Consider the following 15,704-nt stretch of genomic DNA (forward strand, 5'->3'; position numbering starts at 1 on the left):
CCCTCACCTGATTCATTAGTTTGTGACCTCTTGATGAGATATTAACACAAAAGCATCCACTAAAGTAAACCAAATGGCTCTTCAAATCAAACATAATCACAAATCCTGCTGTATGGTGGTAGTATAAGCATTGTATAGTGGTATTATAGAAGTGCTGTATGGCGGTATTATATAACTGATGTATGGCGGCATTATATAACTGATGTATGGCGGTATTATAGAAGGGCTGTATGGTGTTATTATATAAGCGCTATATGGCGGTATTGTAAAGCGCCATGGAATAAATGGCGCTATAACAATAAATAATAATAATAATAATAATAATAATAATTATACAAGCACTGTATGGCAGTATTACCCATAGTGGTATATTAATTCCTGGAAACTGCCATAAACAAGTTGTAGATGGGAAACAATAACATACAGTACTAATTGAACAGCAGTTAATTCCTTCCTATAAGGGCTGTGCAGAAAATGTGACCAAGGCAGAATATATAAGTCCTGAGACTTGTAAATTCCGGACGCCACAGGTGGTCCGCGCTCAACTGGGCATGCGCGCACGGCCCCGCGCCCCGTAGGTGGCGCAGCGGGCAGCAGTCGGGGGCGCGCCTTGGGAAGTTCTCAGTCGCCTCCTCCTTTCAGCCCTGAGTCACAGCCGGGCGGGAGCGCGCGCAGCCTGGAGCCCTGGATTGGCGGAGCGTCGGGGACGCGCTCGGCTGGCGTTTGGCAGTTAGTTATTTGGGAAGAACGAGGAGGAAGAAGGAGCCTGAGCCCGGGGGAAGAGGGAAAAGTGATGGCGGCACAGCGGAGAGTGGCATAACAAGTCCACGGAGCTGCTAACTATCCCCCCCTAATTCCCGGTTGGATTATTCCTTGGCTTCATATTACTACTCGGGACGGATCCATTGTACGCTTTCTGGCGGGGATAACAGGAGTTCAGGTAACTTTGTAAAGTTTACAGCGAGGTCGCATGGAGGCTGCAGCTTGGTGGTCGGGAGCTGGGGTCGGCCCCGGAGGGTCGGGGGGCGCTGCCGGGGTCCCCGGTCTCCTGTGCTTGCCGCAGTGTTGTGTTTCTTCCACTTCCCCATTTGCTCCTCTGCTTCCACATCCATTGTGTGCTCCTCATTGTCTGCAGGCGCTCATCCTGCGCTCCCCCGGCCGGGCTGCCGTCCAACAAGACTTGGAAGCCCTCTGTAGCGCCTGAATGGAAGCCTGAGTCCTTCTATAGTATCACAGCAAGGTCAAGAACAAAGTGTCTTCAGCGGAGAATCTCTGCTGGCGTTTGTCATGGAGGTGATGATTGTGCCATCACCGGAATATTGACCAGGGCCGCTCCCCACCAGCCATTGTGCCTGACAGGGGTTGTAGTGCCACCCCGGTGCCCGCACCTGCTGCCACTCTCCTCCATACTGGGCCGCTGCCGCCCACTCACCTGGCACCTGCTGCCACTCCTCCGTACTGGGCCGCTGCCGCCCACTCACCTGGCACCTGCTGCCACTCCTCCGTACTGGGCCGCTGCCGCCCATTCACCTGGCACCTGCTGCCACTCTCCCCCATACTGGGCCGCTGCCGCCCATTCACCTGGCACCTGCTGCCACTCTCCTCCATACTGGGCCGCTGCCGCCCATTCACCTGGCACCTGCTGCCACTCCTCCGTACTGGGCCGCTGCCGCCCATTCACCTGGCACCTGCTGCCACTCTCCCCCATACTGGGCCGCTGCCGCCCATTCACCTGGCACCTGCTGCCACTCTCCTCCATACTGGGCCGCTGCCGCCCATTCACCTGGCACCTGCTGCCACTCTCCCCCATACTGGGCCGCTGCCGCCCATTCACCTGGCACCTGCTGCCACTCTCCCCCATACTGGGCCGCTGCTGCCCACTCACCTGGCACCTGCTGCCACTCTCCTCCATACTGGGCCGCTGCTGCCCACTCACCTGGCACCTGCTGCCACTCTCTTCCATACTGGGCCGCTGCTGCCCACTCACCTGGCACCTGCTGCCACTCTCCTCCATACTGGGCCGCTGCCGCCCACTCACCTGGCACCTGCTGCCACTCTCCTCCATACTGGGCTGCTGCTGCCCACTCACCTGGCACCTGCTGCCACTCTCCTCCATACTGGGCCGCTGCTGCCCACTCACCTGACACCTGCTGCCACTCTCCTCCGTACTGGGCCGCTGCTGCCCACTCACCTGGCACCTGCTGCCACTCTCCTCCGTACTGGGCTGCTGCTGCCCACTCACCTGGCACCTGCTGCCACTCTCCTCCGTACTGGGCCGCAGCCGCCCACTCACCTGGCACCTGCTGCCACTCTCCTCCGTACTGGGCTGCTGCTGCCCACTCACCTGGCACCTGCTGCCACTCTCCTCTGTACTGGGCCGCTGCCGCCCACTCACCTGGCACCTGCTGCCACTCTCCTCCATACTGGGCCGCTGCCGCTCTCTGTACAAGTCCTTGGGAAGTCGCCGCTGTCACATCAGTCTGTGACCGGAAAAATGTTGCAAATTGTAAAAGAGTAAGAGACTAAGCAGGTGTAGAAGTAATTTAAAACAAATCCCAAACGTCACTGGATAAATCCCCAGTAGCTCCAGATCCTGTGACCGCACCAGTCTGTTTACTTTCATAGATGTGACCGCTGCAGCCGATCGTTGGCCTCAACAGTCATGTGCCGTACGTGCCACCGTCACCAATAAGGCAAGCGATTGTCTGCAGAGGTCACACGTCGGTATGGCAGGTCACTCGTTCCAGGAAAGTAAGTAAATGTCATTAGAGCTTGCATAAACTCGCACTGCCGCTCATCTTCTAATGCTTCCTATAGTCAGGCCCGTTTTCTACAGAAGCCATGCACCTATACTGTGGCCAGCACCTCTGGCGGCAGGCTGTCTCCCTTTTGAAGGAAGGATTAGGCATATTGACTTTTAACACGCCCTATCCTTTTACCCCTTGAGGCCCCGTACCCATAAGATAGCAGGCCAGTCCTGCTGGAATGGATGGGTATGTGAGTGGGGTCACAAGTCACTTTCCATATAGGCTGTTATAGATGTGCATAAATCTAGATAACTGTATTGTCCGGTGTCTCGAGTGTGCAGAGAAATTCTTCAGAAGATCCTTTTTCTGCACCTCTAATGCGTATGGGGGGCTTTTAAATTTTCGGACACCCCACCCTCCCTTTAAGCGGCTTTCTACATTGTACAACCCTATGGAATATGTTGAAGCCCTTTAGATACTGCAATAATTCTGATATGTCGCGTTGACGCATTCTTAAAGGGATTTTCCCATAAATAACATTTTATTATTCACTGGATAGAAGGAAAATATTATATTTCTGGGGTTCACTGATCATGAATTCAAAATTCCCCTGTATGAATGGGGCCGTAGTATGCAGGTGTGACCACTGCTCCATCCACTGACAATCTAGGACTTTAGAAAGAAGATCTAAAGCGCGCTACATCAGTCACATAAGCAGTGAATGGAGCGGTGGTCGGATTTGTAGTAACTATATGCTTATCTATTTTGTGCATGGCTGATAAATGATCTTACGGTATACCCTCTAATGAAAAAAAAAATGCATCAGATAAAAATGAAATTTTACTTTTTGATCTCTTTGGAGGGTCTCAAATTGTTGCAGTTCCTCAGTGTTTGTCAGAAACAATGTGATGGATAAGTGAGTCTTAAAGGGGGTGTCCGGGTCTTTAACACAGGATAGGTCATCAATACCTGACTGGTGCCCTCCCCCACAAATGGATTAGCTGCTCAGTTGCGGAGAAGTACAGTACAACTGTCGATGGAATATTGGCCCGGGTACCGTACAACTCCTACCTATTCAAATCAATAAGGGGCCAGATGTGCAGTACCCGACCTTGGCCATTATTCCATCGATGGAGCTGTGCTGAGCAGTTCCGGCCACTTCTGACACCGGTCACAGCTGATCGTAGGAGGTGCACTTGGAGTCATGGAAATTGTGGAGTCGGAGGCTTGCCTTACCGACTCCACAGCCCTGGTGCCGGGTGTCGCACCCTTACGGATCGGACATTGATGACCTATCCTAGGAATGTTACCCTGTACAACCCAATTAAATAGCTAAAGCCATAAATATGTTAATTATAGGAAGAATGATTTAGGAAACGACACTTTGTCAAGTTTTTGTTTGTAGTGGAAATAGTTTGTCCCTTTTCCATTCTTGACCGTTTTGGAGTTACTCTTCCCTACATTCCCCAGTTGTCTGACTATTAGAACCTGATGTAGTTGTTGATTTTTGGAATATGTTTATTTTCTTATTGTCATTGTTTATCCCCAGATCTGTATTAATGACCGTGGTTCCTCCTATTGTAAATATTATACAAGTACTTAACGGATCTTCCATAGAAGTTATGCTAATGTCTCTCTTATTTTAATACACTCCTGCTGCAAAGCTGATGACAAAACATCATGGATAAATGTCTCGTTCCTCCCATATGATTCTGTTCTTCTTTCGTTCAGCAGATGGTTGTCTTGTGGCAATGAAATTAGACAGACAGCTGAGCGCGGAGGGAGTGATTCACTGCTTGGGATTTCCCATGAACCCAGCGCTGCATTAATTCCTGTGATCCTCATTTGTCCATGTGGAGAGGGGAGTGACGCTGAACATTTTCTCAAGCAGGCCAATTTTGTGACCAAAAAAATGATGAAGACAGAAGGCAAAGGGGAGAGGAACCTCCGGAGTGCTTCTCCACACAGGAACGCATATAAGTCTGATTTTCAGGCAATCAAGTGCTCATTTGATGGTGTCAAACCGGAGATCTCTCCGAAGCCCACCACTTTGAAGCTAAATGCTAATGGAGCACAGGGGGACCTTACCCGAGGCCGTGCCTCCTATGGCAATCGGGTACACAAGATCAAGAATATGTTCATGCAGATGAGCTCATCTCCTCCTGATCCGGTGGAAAGCAAACTTATAAAGCCTGAGATTTCTTCTTCTCCTTCTCCTCCTCCGACAAACACTTCTGTAAGTGTGCAAAAGAACAACGCCTTAAATATTAGTCCCGATGTGCCATGTCCTGAAAAAGTTGTCAGGACAGTGGAAGAAGTCGACTTGGACAAAGTAGCCTTAGCGGAAAAATTTTCAGAAACTAGGAAACTCTTCGAAAGAAATCTCAACCGCCAGACTACTTTTGACAGGTCTTCTCCAACCAAGGAGGACAAGGTGACCAAACTTGACCGCAGACATGGATCTATTGAAATGGAGAGTGACTCTTGTGATCGTAGCCCAAGTAGTGTTTCGGCAAAGTCCAACACATCTACATCGTCGGAAAGCAATCAGTTCAACAGCCACCGGTCAACATCTTCATCATCATCTTCCTCCTTAAATGCAGGACCTATAAGCAGGAGATTGGAAAGTTTTCTTGCCGACAGTGATGGAGAGGAACCTAAAGATTTGTCAAAGACTAATGAAATTGTAATAGAGTCTGGTAGTACTTCTGTTGTAAACGTTAATCACTCTAATGCCTTGACGGATACGGGGCTGAATAATAGTGAAGGGACCAAAAACGTTTCTTCTCAGGATCAAACGGTAGAAGACGACCAGCACCTGGAGGATGATCGGGCTCCAAAAAATGCTTTAGTCCCAGAGGTATCTACTTATCTTCAGAATAACAATACACTTCCAGGTACAAAAGAGACTGATTCTCAGGCCCCGGTATTGTCCAAAACTCAGATGGTGCGAGCGGAGCTAGTGGTGTTACAAAATGAGTCCTCCGAGAGTGAAGAAGATGCAAACTTAAAAGATGATGTTTTTGAGGACATAAAGCCTCTTGGTCCAAAGCCATGTCTAAATGATAGCTTCCAGATCGCAGAGCGAAAGGTCAAGGATGAACGGAAAAGTTCATTAGAAGTTGTAACAAACGCAAGCACGGAGGTCGTAACGAAACCAACAGTTGACGCCACCGAAGAGGCGGACACCGACGAGGAGGACGGAAGTGAATTTGAAGAACAGATTGATAACAACAAAAACTTAGTACGGTATTCTACTGAAGCTTTTGGGATTGAAAATGCAGCCTTCGATGATGATAAAGACCTGGAAGGGGAGCATCCTGCATCCGAAAATATCACATTCATAGTAAACGAAGGTGTGGGTTATGACTTCACCAGCGATTATGAGGAAGTACCTGGCCTGTCAGAGGAAGAAGACCCAATGCCTGCCAGGAAAGTGAAGTTTTCTACAGCTCCGATTAAGGTATATAATAGTATTTTTGTATTTTTTTTATCCCTATTACAGGAGCTAGTGTTTATCGCTCCTATTGGCTATTTTATTTTTTTTACTGTTTAAGTTTGTTAGTTTTGGTTTAGTCGCAACTGATACATGATGATTTCCTGAATCAATCACTGAGGATAAATACTTTTGATAAGTGCCAAACATTAATCATGGCTCTGTTCACACTCTCGAAGGCCTTTATTCACTTGTTGTCGGCCAAAAAGTGTGCTTTTGGCTGCCGTGAGAATTGTAAATGTCGATGTATATTGTTTTTGTTGTTTTGTGCCCAAAGAAGAAAAGCCTAACTTGTGGTTATCGGAAAAAGTAAAAAAACGGAATGCTAAAGGTAAAAAAACTTTATTAGCAAACAATTATTAAATGGTGGCAGTATAAAAGACTGGTGCCCACACAGTAATAAAAACAGCAGTATTAAATATACATATATAAATACAAGGGTTCACAATAAGATATTACACCGAAAACAACCCAGGACAGGAGTATATGCCACAAAACAGAAGCAACAAGAAGACAGTTGCAAATGCTAAATGGTGAATAAGCTACATTAAATCAACACTGGACACAGATGATGATCTTGGACATAGACCGATGGTGGTAGGTAGATGTTTGTCCAAAGAGCATAGATGGAAGAACTGTGTTGAGGAGACCGTGTTACCAGGTCAGAAGAAGGGAAAAGGTATTTCTAGTACCATCTGTCTATGTCCAATGTCATCATATGTGTCCAGTGTTTAATTAATCTTCATGTTCTTTTTCTAATATTTGGGGTGTAATATCTTATTGTGATCCCTTGTATTTACATACAATGGGGAAAATAAGTATTTGGTACACGGTCGATTTTGCAAGTTTTCTCACAAAGACCAGAGAGGTTTGTAATTTTTATCGTAGGTGCACTTCAACTGCAAGAGACAGAATCTTAAAAAAGAAAAGAAAATCCAGAAAACTACATCTGATTTTTGCAGAATTTGCATTTTATTGCATGAAATAAGTATTTGATACTGTAGAAGAACAAAATTTTAATATTTGGTACAAAAACCTTTGTTTGCAATTACAGAGGTCAGACGTTTTCTGTAGTTCTTGACCAAGTTTGCACGCACTGCAGCAGGGATTTTGGCCCACTCCTCCTCCATACAGATCTTTCAGGTTTTGGGACAAAGATTTTCTATTGGGTTCACGTCTGGAGACCAGGACCTTGAAATGCTTTTTAGGGAGCCACTCTTTAGTTGCCATGGCTGTGTTTTGGATCACTGTCATGCTGGAAGACCCAGCCACGACCCATCTTCAATGCTCTTACTGAGGGAGGGAGGTTGTCGGCCAAAATCTCACGATACATGACCCCATCCATCCTCCCTTCAATATGTGCAGTCGTCCTGTCTCCTTTGCAGAAAAGCACCCCCAAAGTATGATGTTTCCCCCACCATTCTTAACGGTTGGGATGGTGTCCTTGGGGTTGTACTCGTCCTTCTTCTTCCTCCAAACACAGCGAGTAGAGTTGATGCCAAAAAGTTCTATTTTTGGTCTCATCTGACCACATGACCTTCTCCCATGCCTCCTCTGGATCATCCAGATGGTCATTGGCGAACTTCAAATGGGCCTGGACATGTTCTGGGGGACCTCGCGTGCCTCGCAGCATTTTAATCCATGACGGCAAAGTGTTACTAACTGTAATGTTTGAGACGGTGGTCCCAACTCTCTTCAGGTCATTGACCAGGTCATTGACCAGGTCCTTCCATGTAGTTCTAAGCTGATTTCTGACCTTTCTAAGAACCCTCCTTACCCCACAAGGCGAGAACTTGCATAGAGCCCCAGACTGAGGAAGATTGACAGTTGTTGCCTTCTCACCAAGCTGCTTGCCTATTGTCCTGTAGCCCATCCCAGCCTTGTGCAGGTCTATAATTTTGTCCCTGAAGTCCTTGCCTTTTTGGCCTTGGCCATGATGGAGAGGTTGAATTGTGATTTATTGAGTGTGTGGATAGGTGTCTTTTATGCAGGCAACAAGGTCAAACAAGTGCAGTTAATACAGGTAATGAGTGCAGAGTAGGAGGCTTCTTAAAGAAAAACCAACAGGTCTGTGAGAGCCAGATAATTGCTGGTTGGTCGGTGATCAAATACGTGTTTCATGCGATAAAATGCAATTTAATTATTTACATATCATACAATGTGATTTTCTAGTTTTTAATTTTAGATTCTGTCTGTCACAGGTGAAGTGCACCTACGATAAAAATTACAGACCTCTCCATTCTTTGTAGGTGGGAAAATGTGCAAAATCATTAGTATATCAAATACCGTATTTTTTGGATTATAAGATGCACCCCAAATTTTGAGGAGAAAAATAAGATTTTTTTTTTTTTTTAATGAAATGGTGGTGCTTCTTATAATCCATGCGTCTTATTGCTTACCGGGGGTGGTGGGTGCGGTGAAGTGGGGTCCCAGCGTCGGTGTTGGTGGAGGCAGGAGTGGGGTGATGCCGCAGGCTAGGATGAGGGGGGGCTCCGATGTGCGGCGTGCTGGTGTGGGAGTCTTGTGCTGGGTTATGTCTAGTGCTGCTGCCGGGTGTCTCCAGGTGCCCGGCGGTGGCTGGCTGGTGCTGTGGGTGTCTCCGGTGCCCAGCGGTGCTGCGTGGGTGTCTGGCTCTGCTGACATTTTGCGACAGGCCAGAGCCCTGGTAATTCCACTGTTCCCTCTGTGTGTGCAGTAGAGTCTGGGAATATGGCCGCCGCCAGGGGCAGTGCATGCACAGATGGTGATCTCTGGAGCAAGATCTCGAGAGATGAGATTTCAGCGCTGAAATATTTGGCAAATATTTGTGACTTTTGGTGCCCTGTTTGCCTTTTTGAAGAGTTTGGCGTAAAAAAAAATAAAAAAAAAAAAAAAAATTGAACAAGACTAAGGCATTATGACTGATGGGGGGGCTTATAAACGATCGGCGGGGGCACGTTATGACTGGGGGGCTTATAAACGATCGGCGGGGGCACGTTATGACTGGGGGGCTTATAAACGATCGGCGGGGGGCACGTTATGACTGATGGGGGGGCTTATAAACGATCGTCGGGGGGGGGGAGGGGGTGGCGTTATGCCTGATCGTGTGGATAGATCATCATCATGATTGCGGTGTATAACCACTATCCGTAAAAGATGTGCTGGGTATTACAGCTATGTACTATTGGCATTAATGAGGGGGCTGCAGCACTTGCATGCCCACAATGGGTTCTTCAAACTGATGCTCCTCGGTGGTCCCAAGTGATCACCCCCCCCCCCCCCCCATGATCAGTTATTGATGGCCTATTGAAGTCCTGAATGAAATACTGATCCTTGGGCACTTCTCGTTGGGTAAGTCCAGATGGAATACAAAGTGGATCCGACATGATGTAGCCTAAATGAGTATTTTATTGATAAAAAGTACCGTACTCCAATATAAAAACAGGAAACAAGCAAATTGGGAGGTAAAAAGTCCATGCAATGCGTTTCAATGCCAGAAACTGCATCTTCATCAGGCATAACGGAACCAAGTCCCTAGTTGCAATATATATACTCTGGGATGAAGGGAAATATAAGTTTCTTGACCCCTGAGCTCATAAAAAAAAAATGGCAAAAATACTATAAAAAGTCTAAAGGAAATACCATTGTGTACTGTAAAGTTGGACATAAATCACAGTTATGCCACGCGACTGCTGCAGCCAGTCAGTGGCCGCTGACGGGCCTCTTCGCCCACACTTCAGAGCGGCACCAGTGCTGGCAGCGAGTATGGTGCTGTTTTGTTTTTTTTGTTTTTTTTACACAGTGACTACAGCACTTAACAAAGAGTTGTCTCTATAGTGGACACAAAAAAAAAAATGTTAACACAAAAACATTGAAACGCAGAACAAGATACCCGTAGTATCCAAAATGCCAACGTTTGTGATAAAAGGAATTCTCGTAATAGCAAAGAACATTGCATTCTCTTAGCACTCGTGTTATTCTGACAGTTTCTATGGTGATCTAATGTTATTTGTTCTTTCTTTCTTTGTTTTCTTCAAGAAATGATTTTTATCCATGTTTCTTTATAGTTTTTCGGTCCTTTACTGGATCGGGTCCTTACCCAAAGTGCAGGGAGCACTGCAGCATTACATATGTATGGTCATGAGAAATGTCAATGTAGATACATCACATTCCCATAGACTGACTGGTAATTCTGAGTCTTAATAACCGGGAATGTTGGCTTGATCCAAGTCATAATTGGATTTGTTGTCATAGATGTGTTTTTGTCGTTCGGTAATGTGATGATTAATGAAATGTTCTGGGCAAAGCTGGATAAAGATACAACATGGACAAACAAATTTAGTGTTTTTATTTATTTTCTCTTTATATATCTTGGCAAACACAGTAAGAATAGCAACAGTTACTAACAAATGTTTTGTGACGAATTTTATGATTGGCGCCACTGCCTCAGGTCCGATTAGGAAGGGGGCTTGCAGCTATGAGTGACTCTCTTATTGATCTAGCCACCATAGACCAACACAGGGACATGTAAAGGTACTCCACTGTATGTGGTCCCCATGAAATGACTCCTCATATCTTTATTGACTCTTAAGAGGGGATAGACAGATGCGTAAACAGATAGAAACGGCATATGCTAGTTTCTGGACATCTTAGACTTGATGGGGCTGCTGTACTTATGTTGTTAATTCTGTTTTGAAAGTTTTTTCTTCTTTGAACTTTAAAATGAGCAAGTTATCTCCCATTCTGTCATCAGAAGTGCACCGCTCCCCGGCGTCTGACTTCCTGCTTGGCGGGGAAGGGGGGGGGGGTTGCGCTCACGATTGACAGTCCAAGTTGTGGGACCAAGCCCAAATGTGAGTTCTCCAATGCTTGAAGCAGATGCATCATTGGAGGAGCTCAGGGGCACTGAAGCTGGTCTGGTCCAGAGCGTCGCATGCAAGATCTATAGCAAAGAGCTTGTAAGTGCTGCACGCCTCGCCTAGGAAACTGGCCAACTCTTGTAGACTTTACAGGAGGCTGGTATCCTAGACAACCAGTAGACCACTCTACAATTATAAATCCCTCCGTTCTTAAGATCAGAGCATTTTTAGTAAGAAGTACCGGTCAGTTGCAAAGTTGTTTGATTTTACAAAACCCATTTAGGGAGAGGAGACCACCTCTGTAAAAGGCTCCATTCCATGTCAGGATTACAGGGGTTGGGCATTAAATGACCCCTGGGTTTTGCAAGATTGGTTACCCTAGGAGAGGTATGAGCGATGGGAAGGTGAACGGGTGCCAAACATCAGGCAAAACTGTCCTTTTCTTGCTCAGAATACATCGCCGCTATCACTGCAAGGGAATAGAATTTTTTTTTCTTTTCCCTGTATTTCTAAGCGTCCTCCCTCTGCCCTCGCTCCCATACATAATTATGAATGGCCCTTTCATCCTTGTGTTGCCATGTTTGCTTTGTGACTTTGTCCTCTCCCAACAGTATTCCTTGTCTTTATTGTGGGTCTTATATCAGTCGCTGATTTGCTGACTTGCAGCTGCGCTTGGCATATTGCACTAATATTTCCCTGTGAAACTTTACTCTGAAATTCCCATGCGTGAAGAATACATCTGTCTCTGTGATAAAAACCTATTTTTTTTTCTCTCCATAATCTGACTACATGTCATAGAATTAAAAAAAAAAACTAATTTGTTAAAGCTATTTTACTAATTTCACATTTATATTTTCTAAAAAATTCTGTTGTCCTAACCTCTGTAGAATAACCCCAATTTTCCAGCTGCTAAGTGTCTCCCTTCCGTCTTGCTTACTGTCCACTGCCTGTTGTCAAGTGTCATCCATCTTTAGCAGCAGAGATGGCCTATTGTGTCTTTGCTCCTGCTTCCACAGTCAGCCTGCCTCTTATTTCTATAAGCAGTTTGACAATCAGTTTACGCTAACTGACAATGGCTTGCTCGGTGCATGCTGGGAAGTAAAGGACGTTCTAGCACCTTTAGTGCTGGCAGAATGCTATAGACTCAAAAGGAGTAGATGGTACGTTACAGAGCTTGAATATTGGGAAAGTACCTGGACATTTAGACTAGTATGTGCACAAAAAGCTGTTTTAACTTCTCAAGTATGAGTACAGCAAGATCATGCACTTCTATAGGTGTAATTCTCATCCCAACCTATGATAAATTCTTATTTCTCATGAATTCTTGATATCGGGAACTCCAGTGGCTTGGAAACAGTTTTCTACTATAGCTGCGCTCTGCTTTCTCCGACAGTCCTACAGACATAAATGGAGCAGGGGGGCGAGCTTGTACCTCTCTGCTCTATTTAATACAGGCAAATTCCCAGTTTCCAGAGAACCTGAGCTCAGAATTAAGGGGGTCCCAGTGGTCAGACATTCCCCCTCTGTCCTCAACCCAGTGATCAGCAAGCTGACCTTATTTTTTGGGGGGAATAACCCTTGAAAATCAGTAACATGAATTAAAACAAAGTAGTTTGCCTTTTTTTTTTTTTTTTTTCTAGCTTTTAACTGTGATACTGTAAAAAAAAATATACATAAATCTGTGGAGTTGATCAGGATGTTAAAATCTGTTCCTCATTTGGCAGTTCGGGGTGTTCTGCTCAATGACGTACACGAGGAACGTCAGCGTCTCCAGAGAATTGTTTGACAGTATGGAAAGCGGCCTGCACATGATTAATTGCTTACAGACCGCTTTCTGTAGGAAAGGTAAAAGTGATGCAACATGTCGGCTTTAAAGCGACATTCCAAAATCAATCTTAATGACAACCGCTGAGTCCTAATGTTAGGAAACCCCTACTGATGCCACAGGACTTTCCAAGCAGTCGGAGTACGAATGTGCCGCTGACAACAGATAAAGTGGCTCTGACCTTCACATATATTTGTCTAGTTACATTTGCAAGTTGTCATTTTTCCAAATTCCAGAATATTTTTTTTCAGTCCAAAATGTAGTTTCATTGAACTGAGCTTTGCTCTCTGTAAAATCCTTACGGTGCCCAAAGATGAGCCTAATAAAACAGTTTTGATCCCTGGGGGCGTTGCAGCTGCTATACCATCCAGGACCACTTTAGTCGTATAGTAGGGGCACTACAGGTTAGCACCCTTTTATTGATGGGGTGGCGTTGGGGAATGCTTGATTTCTTTGGTCTTTTATACTCTATTCCTGGACTGTTTTTACGTTTTTGTTCAATGTTTATTGTTTAAATGGTCATTAGCCATAAATAAAGGTATTTCCATACAGATAAGTGATACAGTAGGATATCGCTGGACACCAGACCTCAGGGACTCCCACGGTCCTGAGGATGAAGGGGCTGTAGTGTTCATGCTCCCTACAATGTTTTTTTTTTTTCTTTTTTGCACAGAGGATGGGGCCAGCTGCGGTTTTCTGGAAGCGTCACTGAGTAGTGTGCCCACAAGAGAATCTGACATATTGCGGATCTTAAGCGACCTGTTTCCACATCTTAATAAAAGCAGTATTGTCCCCCTCCTCTCCCTTTAAAAAAAAAAAAAAAAAAAAAGTAATCGCCAAGTTTTGACTTGCCGATTTATTATTAATTTTTTTTTCGCTCCTCCACTTAAGAGAAAATCTGATAACTCGTACCACACTGATCCGAATAATCCCATATTCCCTTACTTGTGGCTGTTACACGTGTATTTGTCTTTTGCATCTGGAAGGTGCCCCTTCCTTCCTACATCCTTGCCTGGCTAAATACTTTCTCTTTTTTTTTTTTTCCCAGTTTCTTCGGCACTGCTTCACCTACAAGGATAATCCTTATTTGAGAGCTTGGTGTCCTCTTGAGCATAGAAGCTTGAGAACAAACATTTTAATTTTGCTTGTAAATTGGGAACGGAGCACCTAATTGTGCACTGGGAGGCTCGGCGCTGCCCTCATCCTTATGTAGGTCTTTCCAGGTTTGGGTGTATGTTAGGATTTGGGTTTGTATGTTTTAGCTTTGAAGTTTATAGGACGTTCTTGTAAAGTTTGTCAGAAGAACTTGTGAGAAGGAGGTGGTTTAATTATTGCTCGTACGGTGTAATGGAGAGTGCAGGTAACTATTATCAATGTTATGCTTGTAATTGACTTTCCATATATCAGAGCTCTTGTATATTTTTTTTACACACACACACACACACACACACACACACACACACACACACACACACACACACACACACACACACACACACACACACACACACACACACACACACACACACACACACTAGATGGTGGCCCGATTCTAACGCATCGGGTATTCTAGAATATGTATGTAGTTTACAGCCACGTAGTATATTCCCCAGCCACGTAGTGTATTGCCCAGCCACGTAGTATATAGCACAGAGACGTAGTATATAACCCAGGCCACGTAGTATAGAGCACAGCGATGTAGTATATTGCCCAGCCACGTAATATATAGCACAGGCCATATAGTATATAGCACAGAGATGTAGAATATAACACAGCCCACGCAGTATCTAACAGAGCCCATGTAGTATATAGCAATGTGGGCACTATATCCCTGTTAAAAAAAAATAAAAAAATAAAATATAATACTCACCTTCCGGAGCCCCCGGATCCAGCCGAGGCGTTTACCGATACTCCTCGTGACGCTCCGGTCCCAAGAGTGCATTGCGGTCTCGTGAGATGATGACGTAGCGATCTCGCGAGACCGCAATGCATGGAGAGGTCACCGGAACGTCGCGAGGAGCGGGAAAGGCCTCGGCTGGATCCTGGGGCCCACGGAAGGTGAGTATATAATTTTTTATTATTTTTAACATTAGATCTTTTTACTATTGATGCCGCATAGGCAGCATCAATAGTAAAAAGTTGGTCACACAGGGTTAATAGCAACAACAAGTAGAACACAATTGTAAAGTTGAACGAAGTTTCTTGGTTATTTAAAATTTTTGTGGAAATTCAAAAACTGAAAAGTGGGGCGTGCAGTATTATTTGGCCCCTTTAACTTCATACTTTGTTGCGCCACCTTTTTCTGCGATTACAAGTCACTTGGGGTATGTCTCTATCAGTTTTGTACATCCAGAGACTGAAATTCTTGCCCATTCTTCCTTGGCAAACAGCTCGAGCTCAGTGAGGTTTGATGGAGATCGTTTGTGAACAGCAGTTTTCAGCTCTTTCCACAGATTCTCGATTGGATTGAGGTCTGGACTCTGACTTGGCCATTCTAACACCTGGATACGTTTATTTGTGAACCATTCCATTGTAGATTTTGCTTTATGTTTGGGATCATTGTCTTGTTGGAAGACAAATCTCCGTCCCAGTCTCAGGTCTTTTGCAGACTCCAACAGGTTTTCTTCAAGAATTGTCCTGTATTTGGCTCCTTCCATCTTCCCATCAATTTTAATAATCTTCCCTGTCCCTGTGGAAGAAAAGCAGGCCCAAACCATGATGCTGCCACCACCATGTTTGACAGTGGGGATGGTGTTGCCTTTACGCCATGCATATCGTTTGGCATTGTTGCCAGAAAG

General features: G+C 45.3%; 1 protein-coding gene across 6 annotated transcripts in view; it reads left to right on the forward strand.

Annotated features, from left to right (window-relative positions):
• The first annotated feature begins 624 nt into the window (after window positions 1-624).
• The window catches only part of LOC143784440 (neurabin-1-like), a 97,781-nt gene continuing 82,701 nt past the window's right edge, over window positions 625-15,704 (forward strand). For 3 of the 6 annotated variants that reach the window (XM_077272685.1, XM_077272690.1, XM_077272691.1), the window contains exons 1-2: window positions 652-940; window positions 4,482-6,210. In XM_077272685.1, the coding sequence (XP_077128800.1) occupies window positions 4,660-6,210 (1,551 nt within the window). In that variant the 5' untranslated portion in view covers window positions 652-940; window positions 4,482-4,659. Of the gene's footprint in view, window positions 941-4,478; window positions 6,211-15,704 lie in introns of all 6 variants that reach the window. The other 3 variants (XM_077272686.1, XM_077272689.1, XM_077272687.1) reach the window with 2 other exon arrangements.

Source organism: Ranitomeya variabilis, chromosome 7 (assembly GCF_051348905.1).
Source record: "Ranitomeya variabilis isolate aRanVar5 chromosome 7, aRanVar5.hap1, whole genome shotgun sequence".
NCBI lineage: Eukaryota > Metazoa > Chordata > Amphibia > Anura > Dendrobatidae > Ranitomeya > Ranitomeya variabilis.